General features: G+C 47.3%; 1 protein-coding gene across 2 annotated transcripts; it reads right to left on the bottom strand.

Annotated features, from left to right (window-relative positions):
• Positions 1 to 1,020: 1,020 nt before the first annotated feature.
• On the bottom strand, positions 1,021 to 15,732 carry CTXN1 (cortexin 1). Of its 2 annotated transcripts, XM_061601035.1 has the most exons (4): positions 15,497 to 15,732; positions 6,015 to 6,162; positions 4,775 to 4,892; positions 1,021 to 3,042 (listed from the first exon to the last, which is right to left on the bottom strand). In XM_061601035.1, exon 4 carries the CDS (start codon positions 2,864 to 2,866, stop codon positions 2,612 to 2,614), a length of 255 nt encoding a protein of 84 aa, XP_061457019.1. In that variant the 5' UTR covers positions 2,867 to 3,042; positions 4,775 to 4,892; positions 6,015 to 6,162; positions 15,497 to 15,732; the 3' UTR covers positions 1,021 to 2,611. The 2 variants fall into 2 exon arrangements, with proteins under 2 accessions (XP_061457019.1, XP_061457020.1); XM_061601036.1 differs by lacking the exons at positions 4,775 to 4,892; positions 6,015 to 6,162.
• Positions 15,733 to 22,691: the final 6,959 nt, after the last annotated feature.

The raw sequence follows: 22,691 nt of genomic DNA, 5'->3' as shown, positions 1-22,691 counted from the left end.
TAAAATCAGTGACTCCCTCCTTGTCTGCAAAAAAAACCTTGCACCCATGAGTTTGCCATTCTACAGGGCAATTCTTTACACTCAGACCTAAATCCTACTGACTACAACAGGGCTTACTCCCATGCATAGAGGATTGCTGCAGTAGCATCCGCAGATGCAAATATTTCTCCACTTACCTTCTCCAGGTGCTGATCCATATCGACTCCCCTCAGAATCAGTCCCCATGAGCTTCCCTCTCTCCGCGTCTGTGTCACGCAGCTGACACAACCGAGAGGAAGCCTTCCCAGTTTCAGCAGGCAGTGGGCAAGTGAAGACGAACGTGAACAGAACGCTCCCCTAGCCAGGGAGAGAGTTCAGTTTGCATTTAAAGACAAATCTACTCACTTTACACCCCCTTGCAGAACTCAGCAGGGAGGAGGAGGAGGGTGGGGACTAGAATGAGTTGGCTCCGCCTCTCATTGGCTCTGGTTCCACCTACTTTGGGGCTTCCTGCAGTCCAGCCCACCAGTCCAAGATGAGTTCCTCCGCCCACCCATCCACCCCGGTACTTTTCTACTCACAATTGCTTGAAAATCTCCTACCTGGGACCCTCCCCCTCCTTTTCCTTAAATCAGCCGTTGTTGTGCAAACTGTTTTGTGGCAAAAAGCGATCAATAATGATTGGAAACAAGCCAACCAGGATCTTTTTTTAATTGGGTAGGTCTGCAACCATCCTAGGCACGCTTACGCTGGAGTACGTTCCCTTGTCAAAACTGACACAATAGATGTATTGTCGCTCTTTTTCCTTTTAAGGGAGGGGGCACAGCAACAGCAGGGAGAAGCTGCAACATACGTGTGGAAGGGGAGGGTCTGGCTCTTCCTTCCACCCCACTTTTCCCCACTGAAACCCCTCCACCCCACTTTTTAATTCTTGTGTACTCCTTACATTCATATCCCTCTTTAAAGGGGTCACACCCCCAACCCCCTCCGACCCACTGTGCTTCCTTCCCCAGATCCCACCCCCCCCACACCATCTGCTATTCCTAAAGATCAAACCAAACCTGGCAGAGACAATCGCGTGGCGAATGTATCCCGTCACCAGAGATTGCGCTGAAAATATTCAGACTGCCTGAGCAGTCAGAATCTGAAGAGCCACGATACGATTGTGACACCCCAGTCCAACCCTTTTTTCAAAGGGGCTTTTCCCCTCCTCCCCCTCCCCGCTTAATATTCCGCAAACAAATTAAAAAATGCTTCACCGATTACCAAAACACTGCTACGATTTAGCTGTTTTCAGTCCTGTCATTTGACCCTGCAAAGCAACAGAAACGATGGTGCCTCTGCCCATGAGCAGAGTGCCATCTCCCACCCCCCCAAACACTGAACAAGCACAGGTCAAAAACTTCACTGTGACATAGAAACACTCAAGGCTGCACAGTTAGAACACAACATTTTCAGCCCTCAGCTCAGCTTTAGAAGATGCAAAGGGTTAACAAAATGAGGTCCGTCGTCATCTCAGTAACCTTCACAACAGCCCCACAAGACAGGACAGGAGCAGCATCTCCGGTTGCTAAAGGTAGGCTGAGAGAAGAAGAGACTCAACTAATGCTGCCTAGCGAGCTTGTGGTGGAGGTAAGATATGAAATGGGAACCCGCACACTCATTTTGTTAAAGAGCTGGCCTAGCTAAGAGCATCTCTGAGCACATGCAGACTAAAGCACAATTTTGCCCTCACAGAACAATGGAGGGGGGCAGGGAGAGGACCACTCTCCATATCAGGAGGGAAAAAACCAGACTGCCAGCAAGGCTGAAGCTGGCAGGTTTGCACCTGGCCAAAATTCTCCTGGGAAAAGACAACAGTCCTGTTTCTCAAAATTTTAAATTGGCTTTGACGCCCTTGCCCACCCAAGACCTCACTGCTGAAGCATCCCACACACACACACCCCACAACACAACATAGCATTTCCCTCCCTCCTGCCCCTTTGCCCACCCCCAAACCCAACCCAACACAAGACAAGACGCTTGTGGGTCTCAGCAAAAAGGGTTATGCCCTCCTCCCTAAAGACACACAGCTTCACACTGAACACAGGTGAGAAGTTGGATCAAACCCAAGATTCCCCCCCCCACTCCTGTGGTGCGGATTTCCCAGAAAATGTTGAAGGGGGGGATCTGGATTTTTTCCCCCAATGACAATTAGGGCGATTTGCATACGGTAACTTGCACAGGGAAATTTCCCAGTGCCCTAACGAGTCATCTCCTTTACTTTAGGCACATTCAGCTCGCACAAGTTAAAACCTTTCAATGCTTGCTCAATATGGTATTTGCGGTTGGCATCCGATCAGTGGGTTGTAGCCCCCCAAGCCCTACTCGGAGCAGACCCACTGAAATTGACGGTCAGTCACGCCCATTAGTTTCCATGGCAGAACTAACACCGGATACAAATCGTCATCGCCTTATGAAACGGAAAAGGTCATGACCCCACATCACCAGCCCCTCCCCCAGCCCCCCCAAAAGACACAGACAGACACCCCGGGGACACTCAGACACAGCTTCCACAAGCACCCACTCTGGAGGGCTCCAAGGCGCACCGTCATTAGGGGAGCACGCCCGGTCCCCAGATCTTGCCCCCAAGCTACACCAGAGCGTAATCAAACTGGCCTCTCTCCAGCCCCTCCTTGTGGTCGGTCCAGGACGAGGCCGGCATCCGGCTGTACGGGTCGAGGAGGATCCGGAAACAACGCACCATCAGCATCACCAAGAAGACCAGCAAAAAGATGACAAAGGCAAAGACCGTCTTTTGCTCTGCGTCCATCCCGAGGGCGTTGGGGACAGGCTCCGCCTGCCCCGGGGAGAGCAATTTGTAATCCAGCGTCGAGGCGTCATCCATGGCTGCAGTGCAACAAACCCTTCTCACCGGCGCTCACCCGGCCTGTCACGCAGACCACATCTTCCAGGGCCAAGTGCGTATGTGTGGGGAGGGTGCTCCTTTTTCTTTCCAGAGTTCTACTCCATGATGTGGAAAGATGAGGTGATGTCCCGTCGCTGGCTGAATGCTCCAGTCACCTGGAAAATGAGCATTAAAGCTGGTTACAAGTCAGGCAGTTGTCCTCTAGGGAGGGGCAAATTGTTCATTAGAAGAGCCTGCTGGATCAGGCCATTGGCCCATCTAATCCAGCGTTCTGTTGCCAACCAGATACCCCAATGGGAAGCCGGCAAGCAGGACTGAGTACAAGAGCAACTCTCTCCTGCGGTTTTGCAGCAACTGGTATTCAGATGCAGGCTGCCTCTGACGATGAAGGCTGAGCAGAGCCATCATGGCTAGGAGCCACTGATAGCCTTATCCAATAAATTTGTCTAATCCTCTTTTAAAGCCAGTCAAGCTGGTGGCCATCATTCACCACTTATTGTGGAAGCAAACTCCATAGTTTAACTATGCAGTCATCAACATTTTAGTGTGAATTTCTTCTAATATGCACATTTTTGCAAAACAATCTTCCCTAATACAATATTTTCGCTAGCATTCATGCTTTAGAGTGGCCCCAGTTTTACCCAGATCGATGCAGGGCTGACCCTGATCCAAATGAAGGTTTGTAAAAGGTGAGAACTTTGCTGGACAGCTCAATTTTTACCTTTTTTTTGTAAGCTAGCAAGCACTTTCCAACTTTAGCAATAGCAACAATGATACGTCCATCCCGCCCTTCCTCCCAGAAGGAGGCCAAGACAACGAACAATACTACAAACATCTTAAAACTTCTCAAAAACACCTTAAAAAGATTTTAAATGAAACATCTTAAAAACACATTTTAAAAAATATTTAAAAACATCTTAAAAAGCAATCCCAACACAGGTGCAGACTAAGATAAGGTTTCTACTTAAAAGGCTTGCTGAAAGAGGAAGGTCTTCAATAGGCACCGAAAGGATAACAGAGATGGCGCCTGCCTCATATTCAAGGGGAGAGAGTTCCACAGGGTCGGTGCCGCCACACTAAAGGTCCGCTTCCTGTGTCGTGCAGAACGGACCTCCTGATAAGACGGTATCTGCAGGAGGCCCTCACCGGCAGAGCGCAGTGATCGACTGGGTCTATAAGACGGTCTTTCAGGTATCCTGGTCCCAAGCTGTATAGGGCTTTGTACACCAAAACTAGAACCTTGAACTTAGCCCAGCAGCAAATGGGCAGCCAGTGCAATTCTTTCAGCAGCGGGGTGACACGTTGATGATACCCTGCCCCAGTGAGCAGTCTCACCGCCACATTTTGTGTTACCTGTAGCTTCCGGACCAACCTCAAGGGCAGCCCCACACGTTAAAATGGGGGGGGTAGAGCTTGGCAGTGCCAGATGGAACAGTAATAAGAGGTTGATGGAGGCTGAGCTAATAGCAAATGTTCTCATCAAGCCAATCAGAAAGCTCCTTAAATTCCGGCCACTCCCCCTGAGGTTGAACTCCTCCCCTGGAGATGGGTATGTCAGGTCTCCAGAGATTCTGGGGTGGAGACTTGGAGCTAGTGGGTGGGGCCTGATTGACCTGGGGCAGAGCTAATGGCAACAGGTTTCCCACCCTGGGCTCCAACTGGAAGGAAGGGCGGGATGTAAATTTAATAAATAAACAAACAGCTCTCAGGCCAGGCATCAGCCAGTCAGGCTCCCTTTTATTCCAACTCCTCCCTTCCAGCAACTCTCTGAGAATTTACTGCTGCCTGATTTTAAATCTGCTGCCAGTTCACAAAAATAAGCGGGGAGTGGGCAGGGAAAAGAGAGAGATTGGGGGGGGTGAAGGCAGAGAATCTTTGTCTCCGCACCTTCCACTTGCCGTGCTGGGCAGCTCGCATCTCTAGGACCAGGGGGGGAAGGCCTGCATCCTGTCCGCCGCCCCCTTGCTCTCTGGAACCAGAGCGCTGTCTTCGTCAGGCAGAGAGACTGCAAAAGAGCATCACTATCATTATTGATTGCATTTATATACCGCCCCATAGCTAAAGCTCTCTGGGTGGTTTGCAACAATTAAAAACATTAAGAACAAATACACAAATTTAAAAACACATTTTTTAAAAGCCATTTAAAAACTCATGCTAAAATGCCTGGGAGAAGAGGAAAGTCTTGACCTGGCGCTGAAAAGATAACAGTGTTGGCACCAGGCGCACCTCGTCAAAAAGATCATTCCATAATTTGGGGGCCACCACTGAGAAGGCCCTCTCCCTTGTTGCCAGCCTCCCAGCTTCCCTCGGAGGAGGCACCCGGAGGAGGACCTTGGATGTGGAGCGTAGCGTACGGGTGGGTTCATGTCGGAAGAGGCGGTCCATCATTTCAATTGTTTATAAGGAGCCACTATCTGTTAAAGCAAGTGGGGCGCTGTCCCACCAAGCTCAGCCTGCCCTCAGCCAGCCCCTGCCTGCCTGCCTTCTTACTTACAACTAGTCCAGGGAGTGGCCCTGGCTGCCTGCTCCCTCCTTCTCAGTCTGAGGGTTGCCCCTTGGAGAACTCAGCAGGGAGGAGGAGGAGGAGGAGGAGAATGGGGGCAATACTAGAATGTGTTGGCTCCACCTCTCATTGGATCTCACTCCGCCTCCTGCTGGGCCCCCTGTCTTCCGCCCCATCCGTCCCAGCAGGCAGAAGCCACCGCTGCCGTCAACCGTGCACACCCCTTGAAGAGATTCCATGCCCCAATGAGCTTACAGTTTCTAACACTGGCCGGTGCCACTCACCTCCCGGCTAAGTTTCGAAGTAAGCGATCGGCCCCCGCCTAGATTGCCGGGCAATAACCGTTTGCCGAAACTGGCATGGATTAACCCAATCTGCCTCCCTGGGCACAGCCTCAACAATCACCCCCCACCTAAGATACAAAGGTCTCCGCCCTCACTGCGGTGAGCCCCACTGGGTTTACTGACCGTGACATGGCCAAAAGACTGGCTGCCAATGTGGAGCCTGTCCTTGCATTGCCCGTATAACTGTGTACGCACTGAGAAAGGCAGTTTAGATCTTTGTCAGCCCTGCCCAGGGGCCCTCTATGCCTCCCCTGTGGGGCCCGCAAAGCGCAGCATGTACCTGTTGGGCCTCAGCAAGGTGGTACCCCCAGTCCATCCATCAGCCCTGCTGCATGCCATCTTCAAGAAGGAAGAGGTACCACTCCCCCCCTCCAGGGAAGAAGACGCTGCTGCGAAAACTGTCCTTCGCAGACACCCCCAGATGGTTCCTATGGAGACAAGCATCAATTACAGCATCAAAGGTGGTTCAGGGAAAGAATTCATCTTTGCAGAACCAGGCAAAAGAGAGGGAGGGAGAGAGGGAGGGTGAGGCAGCATCGGCTAAGACTGAGTTGTGACTTGGGTTCACTGGGCGTGGCATGTACAGTGCCGGTGCCGTGGAGAACAGGGACACTGAACAAGGCAGGGATGCTGCAGTGGGGCATCTGCCCATCTCAAAAGTGAGTGAGCACTGGAAAAAAGAGTTCATTTACCCTCTAATGAAACTATAAAGTCCGAGACTCCGTTTATCTACATTATCACTAGTGAATTTCATAAACTATAAGCTACAACTGCCATGATAATTTTCTCCCAAAAGCACAAGCAAAAACCCTTGCAGGATTTTCCAGACGGAAAGATCAGGAGCATTCTGTACAAAACAACTTCAACACAGACACGTCACGGCTGGTATCTAACCGAGGGTCTTTCAGGTATCCTGGTCCCAAGCTGTACAGGGCTTTGTACACCAGAACCAGAACGCTGAGCTTAGCCCAGTAGCTATTGGGCAGCCAGTGCACTTTTATGCTGATCCATTACACAGAGAGAAATCCAAAAGAGCTTTTATTAAGGGTGCCCCCCAACTGAAGCTATTTTGCAGGAGGGATTCAGCCACGTAACAGAACATTAGGTTTCTGCAATTAAAGCAGATTAAAGGGCAATAAATCCACTTAAAACGAAGCACCTGACTTGTTGAGTTTTCACGCGGGGGCATTAGTTAAAAAAAAGCACGGAAAGGAATCAATGAGATCATGCCACCGTCACATTAGAATTCCTTGCAGAGCTGCGATTCAACCACTGCACACGTGCAGTCGTGCACATCAGTAATCGGGAAGGAGAGGCAGGAGGTGGGGAAAGGGATGAGGAGAACCGAACAAGGACCTTCGCAGACTTAGCACCCTGAACAGCATTTGTAAAAATCCCCAAAAAAGTGGGAGAAGTGCATTGATGCATACAAACCTAGGAAGCTGCATTATACCACTGGTCCATTTAGTTCAGTATTGTCTACCCTGACTGGCAGCGGCTCTCCAAGGTTTCAAATGGGAGTTTCCCCCCGCCCCCCCTGGAGATGCCAGCATTGAACCCGGAACCTTCTGTGTGCAAAGCAAGTACTCTACCACTGAGTTACAGCCCATATTCATGCCAGTTGCTGGAAACTGCAGGAGGAGAGAGTTGCTCTTGCGCTCAGGTTCTGCTTATGAGCTTCCCAGAAGAGGCATCTGGTTGGCCACTGTGAGAATAGGATGCTGGACTAGTTGGGCCATTGCCCCGATCCAGCAGGGCTCTTCCTATATTCTGTACAGCGGGGACCCACTCACACGGTGGGTTACGTTCCAGTCCCCCACCGAAAAGCGGAACTCTGTCAATAAAATGGTGCCCGGCGCCCGAGAAACACCATAAAAGCAGAACAAGCATCGTATGAGTGGGGCCTTACTCTAATAGAAAACCACCATATTAGCAGAACACTGAAAAGCAGGGCCCTACTGTACTGGAGCAAGGAGGCTAGGTGTTTCGGTACTTTGGGTAGCTCCTGGGGAGCAAGTTGCCCCTGAGGTGTTTCAGATCCATGGACAGCTCCCAAGGAGCGCGTTCGCCCTGGACGTTCACCACCACACACAGCTCCCACAGGAGCGAGAGGCCCTGTGTTGTTGCAGAACCACGGCCAGTTCCCAGTGGGAAGCTGGTCCTGGGGACGTTCCAAGACCACGGACAGCTCCGGTGCAAACCAGTCAGCACCATGGATAGCTCCCGGGGCAAGTTGGACTAGATGGGTCTTTGGCCTGACCCAGCAGGCTCTTCTGGAATTTGCTCCCACAGAGGGCAGTCATAGCTATCAGCTTGAAAAGAGGATTAGACTATTAATGGCTAGTAGTCAAGGTTGCTCTGTTCTGCCTCCACTGTCAGAGGCAGGATGCTTCTTAATAACAGTTGCGCAAGTCCTGCATGCAGGTTTCCCATAATGGGCATCTGGTTGGCCACTGTGAGGACAGGAGCATGGTCTAGATGGGCCACTGGCCTGATCTGCTTATGTTCTTAACCACAGAAGTCTTCAGTGTGGTTACAAAGGGCTGTATCCTGTTAAGTCATTCTCAGAGTAGACCCATCCAAAAACATTGGGGACTCAGCTAACGTAAGCCCATAAATTCCACTGGGTTGTATCTACTGTTAATCCTACTCAGAGTAGATCTATTGAAAATAATAAAAACAACTAAGGTATGATTTAGCTGGCTAGAATGCAAAGGGGCAGAATTGGCCAGGTCATTTTTGGCAGTTGTTACAGGCAGAAGAGCCCGTCAGAGAAAGGTAAGCGGCAACCTTTGCCATCATATACATTCCTAAGGGACTAGAGCCGTTCTGGACAAGCTGCCCACTGGCATGCTTGTTCATTCAGATTTATTGTGACGTTATGATTAAGTGGCCTAATAATTTGTGGCAGTCAAGCAGTACATAACTTCACCTCTAAGTAAACAGAGAGCTGTAGAAATCCATTGTGCTGTATTTAATTAGAAGTTAAAGCTATGGATGAACAGGCAAATTTTCTGGTTTATTGTGAAGGAAGGCTGCATCTGGAAGGTGAATCACTAAGTGTCTACCTCAGGGCTTTCCAAACTTTTCTACCCAGGGACCACTTGAAAACTGCTGAGGGTCTTGGCGGACCTCTGAATGATGTTTCTGCCTGTTGTAGCCCTTGTAATGTGCTGTTAGACAATGATTTTTAATTGTCTTTTTATTCCTGAGAATGCGTTTCGGTTGGATTTCCACCACCCACCTGAGGGTCAGGCTGAAGGTACGAGCAGAATCAGGGCAGTGTTTCTCCTGGGAGTCCACTGGATTGCCCCGAGCACATCAAATTTTGTTTGAAAAGCAAGGTTCTGGTCCTTATGTAAAGGAGGGGTGGACATTAAAAAAGACTGAGGGGGCTAAACAGGACTTCCTAAACATTAGGAAGAACTTCCTAACAGGAAGGGCTTTCAAGAGCAAAACAGCCTTGCGGTTCTCCATGGCTAGACCATCATTGGCCAGAGATGCTACAGTTGCAAACTGCATGGTAGATCTTGGGCTGACTATACCACAAAAAAAGAGGGAGGGGGAGGGAAATCCCAAAATGCCAAGAGAAAATTTTGTTTCCTTCGGAAAGCCCAACACATTTTGGCCTCTAATATGTCGAGCCTTCGTTAAGGGATGACATTGTCTGTAGAGATCTCTAATAGCAAAAATACTTTAAGTTCTAATGGCCACTACAAGATGACTAGTTGACCTCCAAGGTCCCTTCCAACTCTCTCATCCCGTGACTCCATGGTCCCGTGACTTGAACACCCCTCCCCACCTGCGGCGACTCTTCTGCCCCATGACACTTTATAAGCACAACAGAAGCACCCTGCTGGATCAAGCCACTGGCCCACCTTGCCCACCAGCAACCTGTCCTCACGGTGGCCAACCAGATGCCTCTTCAGCAAAACCTGAAAGCAGGACCTGAGGTACCAGAGTTGGTAACAAGGCAAAAATAACATACAATGCAACATGCACTCCAGGTAACACATGAACACACAAAAAGACCCCATACCCTCATGTTCAAAATAATAGTGCAACAAGCTCCACAGACACAATGTTGTATCTAGCAACTTCCCATTCTGGCTGCCTAGGGGCCTAGGAAAAGCACCAACACACCACCACAATCCAAGAGCTGAAGACAATTAGGGTGGTCCAGGCAATGCATCTACTGTATATGGTTTTCATATATGATTGGGGAAGCACACAGGCAGTAGATTTGCTTTAGCAGATTGTAGGATGTAGAACCCAGACCCCTGACTCCAAAGAGGAACTCTCAAATGCTTATCCACAGAGACAGACAGATAGGACTTCTGGGTGGGAACATCCCTTGTAGACTCCAACAGGTTCATGTAAGGCTACATGGCATGGCTGTCTCTCTCATGCCTGTAACGCAGGACACATTGCTCAATGTATTCCAGGCAGAATCCATATCTCAGGGCTGGATGTACTAATTTCAAGCCCTTCTGAGGTTGATTCCTCCTCTATAACAGTTCTCGAGAACTGCCACCCCCGCTAACACCACCTCCTCTTTCTGGTGGTGCAGATAATGATAATGTTGTTTCTATTTAATTTAATTTTTGTATATTGTATTGCTTATATTGTATATTATTATATTTTTATACCTGTGTTTATTTTTCTTGTAAGCCGCCTTGAGGGCCTTTGGCCAAAAGGCGGGGTATAAATAAACTTTAATAATAATAATAATAATAATAACTCTTCCTGGGGTTTCCAGCAACTGGCATTGGGATACATCCTGTCTCCACCTGTGGAGACAAAGCATAGGCATCAGGGCTAATTGCCACCGATAGCCTTTTCCTCCATGCATTTGCTAATCCTTTAGGCCATCACTGCCTCCTGTGGGAACAAATTCCAACGTTTATATCTATGTGCTGTGCAAAGAAGCAATTCCTTTTGTCTGTCCTGTATCTTCCGACATTCACCTTCTTGTCCCTCCCCACTACTTCCTACCTTGGATCACCAAGAACCCTTCCATATTTTGTCTGGAAACATAACACAAGCAGGAAACATAATACAAGCAGGAAAGCAAAACTCACAACTCTGTGTGCACACCCAAATATACACAAACTCCTGTCCATTGAACTTTCCAAACATCATGCTGATGGAATGATCGCTTGCTTTGGGATCAACCCCCTGAATCCTTGGGCAACAAACAATATTTTTTATCAGAATGAGAACAAGCAAGGCTTTCCGTTCTACCCAACAAAGAGTCCCACGTGTGTTGGAAACTGGGCCACTGGATAAGAGTCATGTGTCACCAGGAAGCTGACTCCTATCTGCTCCAACACAAGCCAGCCCCTTGGCATTTGAATTCTGTTTCTGACTTGTCAGTGGTTGACTCAGTCATAGGAATCTTTGTAGCTGTGCAGTTTTTAATCAGGTGCATTTTATCATCATAGAATCGTAGAGTTGGAAGGGGCCTATAAGGCCATCGAGTCCAACCCCCTGCTCAGTGCAGGAATCCAAGTTGTTTTCATCATCATTAATCAGGTGCATTTTATCATCATTGTAATATATATGTTTTCTATAACAGCTATAGAGATTCCAATAGATCCAGCAGCATTGACTAAAAGGGAAAACTTTTGGATTTACTCTCTGGACACATTGGCACCACATGGCCTGAACCTGGAGGACAGTACCAGCATCACTTAGCTTCTGCAAAGGAAGCCCCTCTGAGCAATCCATCCTCAAAGCTCTATAACCGCCACCTTGGGAACAACAGCATTTGTATGTTAGTGTTGAGAAAATCCAGGTTATAATTATGCTTAGAATATAATTATACTTAGAATATGTATTGATATGCAATGCTGAACCAAAGTACAGCTATGTTAGAGGTCTCAAGGCCTTATAGAAAACTTGGAACGAAATATGCTGACAAACTGGCAAAGGAAAACAGAAGGTTAGCTTGAATATATGTATCTTGTTCAAATTGACTAGATGTTAGATGTTATTGACCTAGATGTTATTGACATAGATGAGAATGCCATACAGCCAAAAGGCAGTAGCCTATAGTAAGTTTCATTTTGTTGCTAATGTTGAAATCTTCCAAAAAGCATAGTATGCAACATACATAGTGAAACAGAATATAAAAAGAAGCTGGCCACACTAACGGCCAGACAACTTACTGTGATGCATGAGCATAGTAAGAGTGTCTCTATTCTCAAGAATAAAACTTAGTTGAACCCTCGACTGGCTAACTTCTCATTCTTGGTGGTAATTCAGAGACAGCCTACCAGGGAAACAGCATTTTTGCAACAAAAGCACAACCATTACCCAAGGTACGCAATGTTTTTACAAGAGAAAATTACAAAATGCCAAATTACTATAGAGCATCTTAAAGTATATAAGACCTTAAACATTATCCCATGAGGGCTTGAGATCTATAAACCAATTTCTATTGCAGAAAGTATCCCTTTATGTCTAAATTGGCACACAGAAAAACATCAGCTGAGCATATTCCTTTTTTTACAATTATTAAGCAGAATATTCTGAAAATCAAGACCTTAAAACAAGTACTACAGCAGGAATTAGTGTTTCAAAGAAACATTCTAACACCATATGACTATGAACGTCTCCTATATCTGCTCCATAAAACAGAACAGACAACTTTTATCAACGTCCATGCCATCAAAAGGAAAAAACTCAAGAGAGATATTCTCTTCCTCTTATTCCATCCAATTTAATAACACAGGGTTCTATATATAAAGAAATATTTTCATGTGCTACAAGAAAAAGAAAAACAGGAGATTCAAAAGATTTACTCCAAAAACTTCCACATGTATAACAAGATCACCTGACATAACTTACAGAAATGACTGCACAACAATAATAGATCTCACTGCAGGCAAAATGTCACCTAATTAAATTAGGCTTCTATCCAAAGGCCTCAACTTCTGCCCAACACCTGGAGAGCACAATATGGCACAGATGAAATGTGACATCAAAGCATTTGAAAGGAGATGCAGATTGGCAGAATTTTTTTATGATGACTCTAAGAACAACAGAGACCTCTGCAATAGAGATCCTCTGCTACAGTTTCTGACCCCTAAAACTTGGACACCCAACATTAACAGGAATCCGGTCCTAGAAACCTTTCTCTCATCAATAAACAGAGTCATTAACAACCACACACCAACTCCTACTCACGACAACCTTTCAAAAGAAGAAAGAATAGCCCTAAGGAACCTTCAGATGAGAAGGGATGTTGCCACCAAGCCTGTGGATAAGGGTGGTGCTGTTGTGGTACTTAACACTACAGACTGTATGGCAGAAGGTCAAAGACAGCTAAAGGATGAAACAACATATAGATTTCTTGACAAAGACATCACCACAGTTCTCAATACTTGTAATCATTACATCTATACAAACCCTTACAAGTAGGAAACTTCTGAAAGAGGAAACTGCTGATCTCCTTGTTAATCCAAATCCCACCCCTGGAAGGTTTTACATGCTGCCTAAAATCCACAAAGTCAACAATCCTGGTCTCCCAATTGTCTCAGGTAACAACACAGCTACTGAAAAGATTTCTCTGTACATTGACTTAAATTTACAAAACATGGTGCAAAACCTCCCATCGTATATCAAAGACACCAAGGACTTCTTGCTTAAAATTGAGTCTTAAACAAGCAATATCTATTCCACAACAATACTATACTAGCTACTTTAGATGTCACATCTCTTTACACCAATGTACCACATAATGATGGGATTCAGGCTTTAAATGAGTTCCTTAACACCAGAGATATGAACAATCCTCCAACAGAGGTTCTCACAACTTTAGCTACGCTAGTCCTGACTTCCAGCAACTTTACATTCAGTGGAGAACACGACCTGCAACTACAAGGCACAGCTATGGGGACTCGCATGGCTCCATCATATGCAAATCTCTTTATGGGTAAACTGGAACAGGAGATCCTCAAAAAGGCCATCAACAAACCACTTATATGGTGGTGATACACTGATGATATTTTTAGGGTCTGGACGCATGGTAAAGAGAGTTTGGAACAATTTAGAAATTACATCAACTCTATCCATCCCTCTATTAAGTTTACATTTAATAGTACAAATGATAATCTGCACACCCCGTTCCTGGATGTCCTTCTCACCACTGAAAACAACAAAATAGCCACTGATCTCTACAGCAAACCCACTGATGCCCACACCTATTTAAACTGAAAATCCGGCCATCCTAGTCATATAAAGAAGAACATTGTGTATAGCTTAGCTCTGAGAATCAAACTTATTTGCAACACTGAAGATAAATACCAGAGAAGGATCATTGAACTTAAAGAACACCTTCTTCTGAGAAGATATTCTCCACATATCATCAATTGCAACATCCACCGAGCCTCCATTCTGTCCAGAGAAAACCTCCTCCATCATACTGAGGTGTCAAAGAGCAGAGAGCAACGGATTCCATTTGTGGTAGATTTTTATCCAGCATCTCCTATCACCGAGCAATCAAGGAGAGCTACCCATTGCTGGCAAACTCTGAACATCTTGCTAGAGCCATCAGCAGGCCTCCTGTTATAGCATTTCGCCAGCCTCCTAATTTGCACAGACTGTTGGTGAGAGCTGTGCTTAAGCCACCTATCACCAATCCAGGGTCACATCCTTGTCACTCCGAAGGCTGTATCACCTGTGTGTACCTCAGGGAGACAGCCACTTTTACAAGCACTAGGACAGGCAGGACATATTACATCAAACACAACATCGCCTGCAGGTCCTGCAACATAGTTTATGTCATCAAATGCAAAAGACCAGGATGTCATTTGCAACACGTAGGAAAAACCACAACTGACCTATGCACGCGCTTCAGAAACCACAAATCTGCAATCTTAACAAACAAAAAAAGTAGAACCACCAGTTGCAAAACATTTCAACACTGAGGGTCACAGTCTGCTGGACTTTTCCATAACAGTGATAGAGATGCCAGCAGATCCAGCAGCATTGACTAAAAGGGAGAACTTTTGGATTTACTCTCTGGACACATTGGCACCACATGGCCTGAACCTGGAGGACAGAACCACCACTACTTCGCTTCTGCAAATGGAGCCCCTCTGAGCATTCCATCCTCAAAGCTCTCTAACTGCCACCTCGCTAACAGCATTTCTATGTTAGCAGCTAATGAAGGCAGACGCTGCAGAAAAGGTGTGTTTTATCTTTCCCTGCCACTGGGGATTGAACCTGCGGCCTTCTGTGCTGAACAACAGCCCTTCCCTAAAAATATAAACCCTAGACACACACGGCTCCCCACAAATCTGAAGAAAGGGCGCATTTAACTGTGTCACGCAGTTCCTTCTGCTTGCTTTCTTCAGAAGCGTGGGGAGGTGCGCCTTGGGCTTATTGCTTTACGGTGTGTTGTTCAGACCCATTAGACTATCCAGCTCAGTCTTGCCTACACTGACTGGCAGCAGCAGCTCTTCCGGCAGGGGGACAGCCCCAGCCCTGCCTGGAGACGCCATTGGGGGCTGAACTTGGGGCCTGCACGCAAAGGAGACGCTTCTCCACTTTAAGACCCCCCCCCGCAGCCAGTTCCTTGTCTGGGGCAACTCGGGAAGCTCCAAGAGGGCACCAGAGAGGTGCACCCCTCCCTCCCTGGGGGCCCCGCCAGAAAACTTTTTCCTTGCTCCCCCCAGTACCCCCCTTCCTCCCCCCCAACACACGCCCTGTGCCAAGCCAAGCCCAGAGGCAAGTCAGCCGAGTCCCTTCACGCACCTCGCCCCGTCTGGTCCGCCCCGGCCGGCAGCGGCTCTCCAGGCTCCCGGGGAAGGGCGGGTCTGCGCGCAGCCTGGGCCGCGAGGATGGGGCGCTCCCCGGGTCTTGCAGGGGGTGGCCCCGGCCGGGGGCTGCCTCCCTCCGCCGCCAGCTGCGGCTCGGAGCGCAGGAGGCTCTCAAGCGGCCCTCGCCGCGCTGCCCGCACTCAGCCCGGCCCGCTCCACCTTCTGCCGAGGAGGCGGAAAAGCCGGAGCCGCTCGCAGGTGCTAGGCATGGGGTTTAAATTCCACCCGGCCGCCCTGATTGGCTCCAGGGTTGCCAGGGGGCGTGGCGCCCGTGGCTGAGCAGGAAAGCAGGGGGGAGGGATTTTTGTTCTTTTTTTCTTTTTAACCATGAGGGCTAGACGCTTGAGTTCTTTCCGAAAGCGGGGCGAGAAGCAAATGTAGCGGTCACAGCCGAGCTCTGCATTCAAAGCTCTCTCTCTCACACCCACATATGCACAAACACAAAGGATCCTGGCAACTGCCGTTTTGTTCAGGGTGCTGGGAAGCGTAGTTCTGTGAAGGGGGCAAACTACAGTTGCCAGGATTCTTGGGGGGGACACCCATGTGCTCAGTAGTGGAGTGGCAGATGCAGAAGAGCAGGGTCCCTTTGTGATAGTCACAGCTAGTCTAAGATTGCAGAATAATCTGGCCAGGCTGGAATGCTGCTTTCTGCTTCTCTGTCACTATTTATTTATTTTGATTTATTTATTATTTGATTCATATCCCACCCTTCCTCCCGGAAGAAGCCCAGGGCAGCAAACAAAAGCACTAAATACACTTTAAAACATCATAAACATGGACTTTAAAATACAAACAAAACATCTTTATAAACATTTTTTAAAGCTTTCAAAACATCTTTCAAAAAAGATTAAAATGTTTAAAAAAAAAAAAAAGATTTGAAAACATAGTAAAAACCAATCCCAACACAGACGCAGACTGGGATTTGACTGTCCTTTCTCACTGTTAAAGAAATAGTGTCTGAATTCAGTGTCACCTTCCTCATTAAACCTGTGAATTGTGCCTCTGTTACAAACTCATAATGGGCCTCAGGCCAGCCTGCATCCTTTTTCTCTCCCCCTCAGTAGTTTTAAGTCGGCACTGAAAAGAGTACAGTGACATCAAGAGGCAGGGAGTTCCAAAGTGTAGGTGCTGGCACACTAAAAGAACAATTTCTTATAAACATGGAACGAGTATTATGTGGCACCTCTAATGGTGTCAGTTCCACAGACAGAAGCGGTCGAGTGGGATAAGATGGTCCCATAAGTAAATTAATCCCAAGCCATTAAAGGCTTTATATACCAATAGTAACAAATCAACAACCAGTGCAGATCTCTGAGCAGATATTACATGCTGACAGGCTCCTCCACTTAAACATGAACCTCACTGGATGACTTTAGACCAATCACACACACATACACTCAGCCTGACCTACCTCACAAGGCTGTTGTGATGAACGGAAGGGCTATATCTCAGTGGCAGAGCATGTGCTTTGCGTACATGCAGCAGCATCCATACTCTGTTGTGATCTCTTGTGCAACAGACATGGGAGGAGGCCTCCCAATATAGCTTGATTCTGCACCAGTATCCAGTTACGTACCTTCTGACTGGAGACGAAACATGATTATGATGAGAAATATAATTAGATGCAAAGTACATACCTGCAGTATAGACAGGTACATCTTTATAATATTATACATAATAATACATAACATTAATGCACATGGTGAAGTTATATTTGAATATCATCAAAGGGTAAAAAAGCAAGCTGATGCTATCGTATAAGCAACCGCATGCAATAACATGTTTACATACAATCATTTAAGATTTCTGGGTTTGTGGGGTCCTTGTACACCAAACACGCTGCATGTCCTCTACAGCACATGTGCAAAAAGTCTCAGGTTCAATCCTCAACTTCAAGCAGAACTAGAAAAACTCCCGTGTCTAGAACCCTGGAGAGCTATTTCTAAGGGAAGACAAGACGACTCTGCAAGATGGACCAGCTGTCTGACTCAGCAGACCATGCACACGTTATTATAATTTAATATGTCTAAAAGCATCTAAAATACACATGACACTAATCAAAGAAGGGCATGCCCTGTGTGTTTGTGTGTCTTGCAAATTCGTCACCGCTGTATCTGCGTTCTGGTGGAGGGAATCTGCACGTCCAACCGACCCCGGGAGCAGAGTCCACGGGATGCTGGAGGAGGGTTGCCGCAGCAACCGCCTCCCAGACGGGTCCAGTCAATCAGCTGTGCCTGGGGATAAGATGCTGCCAGCCACAGGGAACCAGGGTTGGGAAAGGATGCTGTCGGGCCAGAGGGCACGAGCATGCCAGGAGACCCACGACAGTCCTTGAAAAAAAGACAAGCAGAGATGCTTTCAAGGTCATTTCCTTCCACTTTCCTAATACTACGATATCATTCCTTCTGCACAACGTAGGAAACGGACCTTTAGTGTGCCAGCACCTCCCCTGTGGAATTCCCTCCCTTTAAATACTAGACAGGCACTGTCTCTGTTACCTTTTCGGCACCTGTTGAAGACCTTCCTCTTTCAACAAGCCTTTTGAGACCTATCCCAGTCTGCGTCTGTGATGGAATTGCTTTTTAGTATGTTCTTAAACCTTTTTAAAAATGTTTTTAATCTTAGATGTTTTGAAAGCTTTTTTTAAGTACCGTTTTTGAAGATGTTTTAATGTGTTTTGAAGTTTGTTTTTATGATGTTTCAATGTTTTTGGTGCTTTTGTTTGCCACCCTGGGCTCCTGCTGGGAGGAAGGGCGGGATATAAATCAATAATAATAATAATATAAACCTATGGGATATTATGATAAAGATGGGATCATCTAATGAAACTGCATGGTGGGAGATTGGGCTGTATGAAGCGCTTCTTTTTGTCTGTCCTCAGGAGTTAAACTGTGGAATTCACTGCTACAAGAATGAAATGGCAGCCACCAAGCAGGGTTCTCTTGCAATCTTACCTGGAGATGCCAGGGGCTGAAATAGGACCTCCTGTCTGAAAATCAGGTGCTCTACCTCTGAGCTTTCCTTAAAAAACAAGATTCCAGCAAATGGCTGAATCATAATATCATAAAAATATGTCTAATGTTATGAATAAAGGGCCGATTTAAGTAAGGTCATAGGAACCAGACTTATGCCAAGTCAGATCACTGATTCATTTAGCTCAGTATTGTCTACACTGACTGGCAGCCGCTCTCCAGGCTTTCAGACAAGGGTCTGTCCCACCCCTGCCAGTGATGCTGAGATTGGACGTTCTGCATGCAAAAGCAGGGGCTCTGCTGCTGCGATTTGGCCCTGCCTCAAATCCACCTTCAAGCTCCCCGCCCCTAGTGATTCACTTACCCACAGGCTGGTTCCATTGGTCAACAGCCTTGGGGGCAGCCAGCCAGACCCAAAGCAGCTAGCAACATTATGTAAGAGCCTTGCTGGATCAGGCCATCACCCTGTTCTCACAGTGGCCAACCAGATGCCCATTATGGGAAGCCCCCAGCAGGACCGGAGCTCAGGAGCAACTCTCCCCTCCTCCTCCAACCACGGAGGGAGAGCATAGCCATCAGGGCTAGTAGCCATCGATAGCCTTATCCTCCTTGAATCCGTCTAAAGCTCTTTTAAAGGCATCTGAGTTGGAGGCCATCACTGCCTCTTGTGGGAGTCAGTTCCATAGTTTAACTATGTGCTGTGTGAAGAAGCCGTTTCTTTCGTCTGTCCTGAATTTGGGGTGTGTGTGTGGGGGAAGAAACTCCCATCTGAAAACCTGGAGAGCCACTCCCAGTCAGCGTAGCCAGTACAGGACGGCTTCCTGTTTAAATCCGCTCTTTACCGAGAACCATGAGGACTCGGATCCTGCTTCTGGGAAAGGCCATAGCTCAGTGGTAGAGCACTGGCTTTGCACCTGGGAGTTCCCAGGTTCAAGCCCCAGCACCCCCAGGTAGGGCTGAGGAAAAGAGTCCCCTGCCTGAAGCCCTGGGGAGCCACGGCCTGTCAGCAGACTGAGGTGTGAATCAGGTCAACTTTGCTGAACGCAGGACAGCTCCAAATGGTGGCTTCCCAAGCTTTTGATCCTCCGCTGGTGCCTCTCCCAAATTCCTTCCCTCAATTCTGGAACACTTGAACGTATCTTGAAAGGAGCCAAGTTGACGTCCAGGCCAAATTGCTTTGTCACTTTCCCCCCCGAATACATTTCAGGCTATTAAACATCGTCCTCTCTTCACCCAACTAGGCAACCCATAAACATGTCAGTAACTTGCTGGGGTTCACCATCTCGCTGTGAATTGCTCCAGTCTTGTTTTATGCTGTCAGCAAAACTGGATCCTCTTGTGCGGAAAAGCAATTTGCTGAGTGTTCCAGGTACAAACTCTCTCTCCCCCCCCCTCAGGCCTATCAGTGACGACTTTGCCCTGGGAGGACCAGCTACACTCATCTACCAACGTCGTTCTTAAATCTTCATTTGATCTTTTACTCTTCTTCTGCCAGCTCCTCTGTGACATGCTGTCGCCTTGGCAATAGCTCCTTGCTCCCGACATAAATTCTCTGTCTGGACCTGTTGACAAGAGAACCCTAGAGCACGTCGGCAGGAAGCAGAGAAAGGGAACAGTCCAAAGGAGAGCAAAGTAAAGCTACATCTAGGAAGGACGGAGGAATAAGGGGGAAAGGGACAGAACAGGCATGAGGATAATTCAGAGGAAGGAATAGATAATCCAGAGGGAGGGATGGGATATTTCAGAGGGAGGGATGGGAAAATTCAAAGGGAGGGATGGGAAAATTCAAATCAATAGGTAAGAATAGCCCTATTCGATCATAACAAGAATCTGACGAATCCAGTCTTCTCATTTCCAACAGCAGCTGAACAGGAACCTCGACAAAGCCCATACGCAAAGCAGAAAGTCACCTCTGGCATTTAGAAGTAGACTGCCACTGAACAGAATGGGTTTTACCTAATATTATTCCTATTGACAGTATAACCATTGAAATGAACGGGCAAGACTAACGTAGGTCCATTGGTTTCAGTGGGTCTACTCTAAGTTAGTTGAATGCAACCAATCTGGTTAGGCTGTAGCTAATTAAGTTCTACTCAGGGTAGAGACCCACTGAATTTAATGAAATTAATTTCAATGGGTCTCCTCTGACTAACGTTAGGTAAAACCCAGAGACCCCACTGGAGTTTCTCACGGCAAATAGAATTTGTCCCAGCTGACTTTTAAAACATCCATCGAAGCAAGGTTTCTTTTATGGACCACATCCCCCCCCCCCCAGCAAAGATGCCAGCACTGGGTTCCCTCCGCCCCCTCCCCCCAGCAGACATTCCCAAAGAAAACTGAGAAGCGCGCACACACCCCAGCTGCAAACTACCTTGCAAAACCACCTCTGTTTCACAACTCAGTTCCAAAGGTAAGCTGGCAGCGTCAGTCAACCTCTTGGCAGGGGTGGTGACCACAGAACAAATGTTGTTTTCAAGGCTCCCACTTAGTTTATTTATGCACCTAGGCATCTACAATACGCCGCAACTAAACATTGGAAGAGAAGCGAAGGAAGGAAGCTCCCAGCTTGAAAAATCAGGAGCGCTGTATGCATATGGCCATGTTGGATCAGGTCAGGCGTGGCCCACTGACTCCAGCCTCCTGTCCTCACAGAGGCCAGCCAGATGCCCAAATGGGAAGCCCGCAAGCAGGACCTGAGCGCAGGAGCAACTCTCTTCACTTGGCATTCAGAGCAACACAACCTCCAACAGTGGAGGCAGAACGTGGCCATTGTGGCTAGTAGCCGCTGACAGCCTTATTCCTCCTCCGTGGATCTGTCTAACCCTCTTTTAAAGCCATCCAAGTTGGTGGCCGTCACTGCCTCCTCCAGAAGTGACTTCCAGTTTAAAACCATGCCCTGCGTGAAGACCGCCTTCCTGTTGCCTATCCTGAATCTTCCAACATTCAGCTTCATTGGATGTCCACAAATTCTAGTGTTAAAAGAGAGGGAGAAAAAGAGTTTCTCTGTCCGCTTTCCCCATGCCATGCGTAATTTTATACATCTCTATTGCCTCTTACACAAACACAGAAAAAGGTTGGCCATTCAAACGGGTCAGCGCTTTTAGTTCCTAGGAAGCCAAATCCACCTGCCTAAGACACTTTTCTTTTTATCGTTCAATGAACCCATCCAACTTATCACTGTGAAATGGGTTATGATTCATCTGTTCTGAACGGCTGCCTGAGGAATTAATTCTTTTTTCAATGCTTTCTTTTTTTTAACTCCGCCCGCATTTTGCACTGATCAGCTGTCTCGGGCTGGTTCTGGCATTTTGTAATGTGGCTGTTTAAAATCTTTAATATAAAAGTCTATGGGTGGTGGTAGGGCATATTAATAATAATATTATTAACTAGATTTATAACCTGGAGAGGTGGTTTGCTCTTGTGAAAAAAGGAGCTAATTCTTGCAGTGATCTGCCCTCCATGGCAGGTGTGGGCCTTTCGCCCTCTGGATGTTGCTGAACTGCAACTCCCGTTGGCCCCCCAACAAGCACGGCCGATGGCCAGAGAGGATGATGGGCATCATAGTGCAGCAACATCTGGTCCTGACTGGATTCCTGCAGTGTATTCAGGGTGGGGCTGCCCTTGGAGACGACTCGGAGACTTCAACTGCTGATGCATACACTAGGGTAAAGCATGTATTAAAAAATGTGCATATTAGTGAACATAAGATTAAAAATGCATTTGGGAGATTGCAAAAATGTGTATGTTAGGCAAAGTGGCATGCAAAAATGTGCATATTGGAGGGACATTCGCTCTGCAATGCTGATGAGCTTTCATGAACACTTAAATATATATACAGAGAGAGAGAGAGAGAGAAGTAATGACAACAGAAGATTTATCTAACTTTAAAGTTGACAACTGGCAATCCCACCCCATATATATGGTCTGCCTAGTAAACGTCGCAAGGGTCGGAAATGACTCGCACTACAAGTGCGGGGACACCTTTACCTTTAAAATTGACAATGAGGACTTTGAACTTGACAAGGATTATCAATACCTTGGCACAGTCTTTAACCAAAATGGAGACAATAGTCAAGAAATCAGAAGGCGGCTAGGACTTAGGAGGGCAGCTATGAGAGAACTAGAAAAGGTCTTCAAAGGCAAAGATGTATCCCTGAA

Source organism: Rhineura floridana, chromosome 18, assembly GCF_030035675.1.
Source record: "Rhineura floridana isolate rRhiFlo1 chromosome 18, rRhiFlo1.hap2, whole genome shotgun sequence".
Classification (NCBI taxonomy): Eukaryota; Metazoa; Chordata; class Lepidosauria; order Squamata; family Rhineuridae; genus Rhineura; species Rhineura floridana.
The sequence above is the reverse complement of the archived record's forward strand: the minus strand, read 5'-3'. Positions and strand labels throughout refer to the sequence as shown.

Excerpts from the sequence above, each read along its gene's own strand:
- CTXN1 (XM_061601035.1), bottom strand. The coding sequence starts at position 2,866 with ATGGATGACGCCTCGACGCTGGATTACAAATTGCTCTCCCCGGGGCAG.